Source organism: Vanellus vanellus (genome assembly GCF_965231255.1).
Source record: "Vanellus vanellus genome assembly, chromosome: 2".
Taxonomy (NCBI): domain Eukaryota; kingdom Metazoa; phylum Chordata; class Aves; order Charadriiformes; family Charadriidae; genus Vanellus; species Vanellus vanellus.
In genome coordinates this window covers 34,889,434-34,895,433 of record NC_138906.1, presented here as the reverse complement: position 1 = coordinate 34,895,433, position 6,000 = coordinate 34,889,434, and the positions used below count along the sequence as shown (strand labels likewise).

The 6,000-nt window shown below is 40.9% G+C and overlaps 1 protein-coding gene across 2 annotated transcripts in view; it reads right to left on the bottom strand.

Annotated features, from left to right (window-relative positions):
- Positions 1-5,820: 5,820 nt before the first annotated feature.
- Positions 5,821-6,000, bottom strand: part of HDAC9 (histone deacetylase 9) — a gene marked incomplete at its 3' end in the record, with an annotated part of 276,027 nt that continues 275,847 nt past the window's right edge. For both annotated transcript variants that reach the window (XM_082498904.1, XM_082498905.1), the window contains one exon: positions 5,821-5,860. In XM_082498904.1, coding sequence (XP_082355030.1) covers positions 5,821-5,860 — 40 coding nt within the window. The remainder of the gene's footprint in view (positions 5,861-6,000) is intronic.

Genomic DNA, 6,000 nt, shown 5'->3' with positions numbered 1-6,000 from the left:
AACCTGTTCTTGTAACGCATGGCACGTACACCCTCCTGAAGCTTGCTGAAGTCAATAGAATATATCCACTGGTGTCAACGTTCTTTCAGACAGACTTTTCTGGAAGCAGAGCTGGCACTTCATATCAGAAAGAGGGATCTGGGGCTGAGTTCAGATCTGCCTCTGTGCTTTTTTTACAGCTTGCGTGTGGCTGAGTGCAAAGTTAAGGTTTCTCCTCTAGCTGTCTCCCGGGTCTTACTCAAAGCCTGTCAGAGAAGGGATTTCAGTGGTCTTTGAATCAGGGCGTCCTACGGCTCTGCTATTGCAAATGTGCCTCTGGCCATGCAGGCGTACCGTCGGGAAGGGGATAATGCGCGGAGATCTTAGCACAGAATCACTCTCACTGCACAGTACCAGTGCCATGGGTGTCATGCGTCACTTGTCTTTAGACCATCCACGCAGGAGCATGTCTTCCTTATGAATTACAGCCCAACTCACAGTGTGCTAATTGACATCCGAATAGTAGCATCTTTGATGGCACAGAACAATTTATATTTTGCTATAAATTTTCCTAATATGCTGAACCACAGAGCATGGCACTAGAGGAGGATGAAGGATTGTGCAGAAGAGATATAATTAATAGTTGCTGGAATGTCCTTTTTGGTCTTCTCTCTCTGTGGTGTGTTATTTGCTAGGGACTAAAACTGAGCTAGTAACAAGATGTCATGGGACAAAAACCTTTTGGATCAAGTGAAAATATTACATTGTTAAAATCAAAATGGGTCCCTTTTGAGGTTAGAGAGGAATGCGAGTTTCACAATTTCTTTTTTTAACAATCAGCAGACAGCCAGCTAAATCGTACTCATAAAATACCACTCTAGGTTGGATCTGTCACAAAAATGAAGCATTTAATTGCTGCTAGAAGTGACAAAGATAAGCTATTCTCATTCTCACACCAAGGGCAGAGGCATCTGTCAGAAAAGACAGACGTTTTGTTGGTGGTTTCCTACGTGCTACAAGGGTGAATTCAATTAGAGGTAAAAAACCAAAGCGAGTGACGCGACAAAGTAAAATCTTAAACGATAATTAAGAATCCAAACTCTTCCAAATCCAGGCTGAAAAGCAGGTAGCAGAAACTTGATTTAAGAGCAATTCTTTCCCAGCAGGTTCCCCCTTCCCCCCTTGTACATATTCTGTTTTACTTCCATATGGAGTCTGTAAAAAAAAAAAAAAAGTACGACGGTTCACAAAGCTCTATTGTGACCTTTTAAAATAAAACAACCGTACCCTGCTACACTTCTGAAAAGGCCACTACTGAGGAAAAAAAGATTACAGAAGTCTTTTCTATCAGTCGCGTTATGAAGTGTCTGCTAGGGGCTGATAACTTCTCGGGCAAATGCACAGCATACCCACATCAGGGCAACACACACTGCTGCTATTTAGGACAAAAAATTGTGCAGCGAGGTTGACGTCTGCATGCGTGTGGGCATGCTTGTGGGATGGAGGGGGCTTTTCCCAAAGAATAAATGCTGGCCGGGCACCTCCTTGCCCCTGCAAGCTAATAGGAGTCAGTTGCCTCAGAGCCATCAGCGCCTTTGGAAAAGTTCCCTCTAATTCTTCGTCCCAGACACATTGCCCCGAAAGTGTCCTGCTGTCTGTCTACACAAATTAGTCAGTCTCTACATTCTTGTTCTCTACAGGACCTCTGGTGTTGGCTGCAGCAAAACCTTTCTAATATTTCATCTCCGGTTATGACTCTCAGCTTTTTAGGGAGGCTGCACTTAGATAAGACACCGACTCAAATACCACATTCTCTAGAGAGGGATTCGTTTTGCCACTTTCATACAGCTGGCAGCATGTTCTCGAATTTTTGCAAAAAGTAAAGAAACAGCCATCTTTGTTTGCATAACAGCTGTTTATGTTTTCTTTTTCTTTTATGATATTTGTTTAAGATAGCTTAATAATTTTATTTTTCTCAGATTGTCTTGCCTGGAATTAGTTACTTCATTTTCACTGAAAGTAAAATTAGAAAGGTAGATAATTAAAAAAAGGACTAATTCTATCATCTTTACACTGGCAAAATTCCCATGAACTTTGATTACTTGCTAGGAATTTTGCCTGAAAAAGGATCATATAATCAAGCACTTCATTGCTGCAGATTATATTAAAGCCAAATAAGCACAGGCAGAATTCACACTCCGATCCAGGTAGAAGCATTAAGCCGGATAAAAATAATTCTTTTCTTGATATCCTGAGTCATATAACTTTTTATTTTTCAGTTTCTACTCTGACTCTAGGGACCTAAGAATACAAGAAAAGCATTTAACGATCTAAGAATACAAGAAAAATACAAGAATACAAGAAAAGCCCCACTGAGCTTAGTATTTAGGCCCTAACGCTAGGGAAGAATATGAGCTGGAGCAAGCGTGTTAGTGGTACTTGCTGCTGAGGTGTCTCTTGTTCTGGAGGTTGGTGGCTTAAGGGACACCTTGATCCAGAGGCAGAGTGCAAATTCCCACACGCTTCCCCTGCCCCTGCGAGGCAAGGATTTGCTGCTAATGGCAACGGCAGCCTGGGGTGGTGGTGCTGTGGGATGTCCTCCCACCCGCCTGCAGCCCCCGTGCCACCAGCACCAGGCAGAGGGTCACCTGGGCTCTGAGGGCTCTCTGCCACCTCCTCAGCTTCACCTTCTCTATGGAATCACACACAGAAGCCGCCATTCACCCCATGTCATTTATGCCTTTCAGCTCATTTTTAGAAGTAATCTAAGCTCAGATGTAGCGACTCTGGCAGACAGCTTGAAATATCTGGGACTTAATTTTCAGAGGTGTCAATCTCCCTAGCCTAAGCTGAGGTCTGTGGGAGACATGAGACTGTGACGTCTCTTCAGAAACAGGTCCTAAGCCTCTGAATTTGGACATGAGAAACGGAGAAACACGCAATTTGTGCATCTTTCTGAAATTCTTGGAATTTGTTGTTGCATCCAGCTAAAACTGGGCATTTTTAAGAGTGTGTATGTGAATATTTCCCTGGAAGTATGTCTAAAATTGCTGGGAGATACTTTAACTGTAATCCATGGGGAGCTATTGATGGTCATAAAAAATACTGTGAGAAGAAAACAGCAGCAAGTGAAACTGCCCTCTCAGAAAGCCCAGGTCTGCTTTGAAGGAAGTGTTGATATTCACCATAAGCCTCGGTCATTTCCCAGAGGGCTGTACGGTGCCTTGTAATGACATAATCAAAAAGTAATGGTGTTCTGGACTTAAAGGGAAAAAAAAGAAGCAGGGCCTGATCCGTCTCCCATTGAAATCAAAGAGGATTTTGCTATTGACTTCAGTGAGAACAGAGTTCTGGACACAATCTGTGTGCAGTTTATTTGCACATTTGCTTATCCAAATGATCCCAACTTTAACCAATAGCATGTCTAGATGTCTGTCTGGGAGTAGGCCCGTACATATGCATAAGTGTGAGTTTATCATGTGGTTTAATTCAAATTATTCTGGCATTTTAAAAGCATTTCCAGCTACACAGGACAGCTTTAGCTGATTTCCACCCCAGAATATAGACTTTAATTGGTAAAGTTTGTAACTCACATTTCAGGCTGAAATTCAGATTCAATTTCATGCAAGCTAAGGACACCAGCAGATTTTGTATTTGTGGGGTTAGTTTTAAAACGATCTTACTGTGCACTCAATTAAAATTTAGCAGCCATTATTTCAAAATGTGAAAAGCTCTACACATTACCCAACTCATCAGCTATGGCCCTTGGTTTCCTTGAAGGGAGACTTCTTTGATGACCACAAGAAAATTGCAGTAGATGGCAAGCAAGATTGCCATCACAAGTCTGCTGAAAATACAGGATGAACTCCTGATTTCTTTAGTCATGTGAACAACCGCTTCAGAACAGCCCAAAGCCAGGCAAGGTGGCTTACACCAGGAGTCAATTTAGCCTGCTGGGACTCTTTGCATTACTAAAATGAGCATGATTTCGGCTTGTAAATGGGGGGTAGAATTTTATTTCACTTTCTGAGGGGCATACATCCATTTTTGAGTAAGCCTTTCAGAATAAAAGTTTACTTCACATTATAGGAAATGACATTCCTTTTTTAGATTTCCCTTTTCAAAGCATGCCTCAGATTTCTAACTTGTAGCAGAGAGCTTTTGTATAAGTAATAAAAGTCTTTAAAATTAAAATGCTAATCGTAAACAAACCCAAATGCATGAAAGATATAGTCTGACTGCATAACAAAAGAGAATTATATAATTCTATTTGAGTGAAATCTTTCATCTTTGATTTACAGGTTTGAGTCTGCCTATAACTGAAACCACATTGTTCCATATCTTTCATATCATGGCCTTCCCCAAAATCTTGTTTTAATTAAGGTTCCTTTCAGATTTCAGAATAAAAAGCATGACAGTCTTCACTTATGGCTTTAATATATCTTTCGGAGTTTGGAAAATATATAAAAATGAACATCACTTGCTTTTAAAAGCTGAGCGAGCTATCAAATACTGCAAGTCGAATACTTCAAGGTATCTCCCAGAGTTCATTGGGTGAGAAAGTTGTAAACAAAATAAAAGTTGCTGTAGCAGAGTTTTGTTCATTTGAAGTAGTCTTACATACATGCCCTATCTCTTTCTCTGACGGTAAGGCAACACGTGTAACAGTTTAAGCGTTCATTATCAGCTAAAGGCACAACTCTATGTTACGTTCTCAAACACGGAATTAAACAGCTAAAGTCACGTTGCAGGGAGATCTTGCTGCACTTTGGGGATCTAAAATAAAGCCTAAACCCTTTGAAGCTTCTTAAGCAACGTCAGTTCTCTTGGTGCAGGACTACATAAAAGAATCAGTTCGTATTCACATGACGACCTGTAAAAAACACCCCCAACACAACCTCCACAGAAACACCTGAGCTTCAAATGAGCTGCGCGCAGTTACTGAAGATCGCTGCTCTTAGAGTCAGGACGCAGAAACGTTTCAGAACAAACTAAAAACACATTTGAAAAGCCATCCATTTTTCAGGGACTACTTGATCTCTGCTGCACATATGGTGAGAGCTACTGTCAACTACGGAGGATACAGCACTTTTTTTTTTTTTTAAAGGCAGAAGATCGCTCGTTTTAGAGAGTTGTGAATGTGTTTTTGTGATAGAAAAGATTACATGAAATGGGGAGGGATGGCTGGGAAAACGGAAAAGAAAATAAAGCACCACCAAGCACTGTACTTGGGGGATTTATAGTACAATAAGAAGTGCTTTCCCTTTAGCTAAAATCCCTCGTCGTAATTTACACACCTTTCACTTATTCAGTTAAGAACTCATTAGAGGGGGTTAAAAAATGGCACGTAAAATAACGGTGGGTTCTTTTCTTTCATTACACAGAGCAAAGAAAACAAATTCTATTAACAATTTAGCACAGTATGAAAAAAAGTACCCAGTAAAAAGTGTCAGAAAGTGATTCATGGAGTTTACCGAGCATTTTGCTGGCTGTTGCAATTCTCGTATCTATAATCTATCACGTAGAATTTTGTAATACTCTATTTCACAATTTATGTTGGTGAGCGGGTCAAACAGCATATAAAAAGCATGCTCTAGGCTCTTTCTCCCAAGCCCGTTTTACTGTAACTCTAGAATTGTAGCAGTTACATTTAAGGAATCTTTAGGGCCCTTTCAAGTCCATCCAAAGAACAAGTGAAGCTGCTATTCAGAGTTTTGTGCCCAGTGTTTATGTTCCATCTGATCCGTGCCACCCAAGCAGCAGACAAGACATGTCTGAGGGTGCTTTGGGGGGATACACAATGATGTCACCCACAGGAAATATCAGGGAGGACTTGGCACTTCACAAGGCTGGCTCTTCTTCCATGGGCTCGCCAGCAGCCCTGTAAAAATAAACAGGCAATCAGAATACGGCACAAGAGTACACAATGACATTGTAGATTTTCATGCATAATCAAAGCTGATTTTTCAGCTCTCTCTGATGTTTATTTGTGTTATTCGGTTATCCATAAATAGAGTTTCT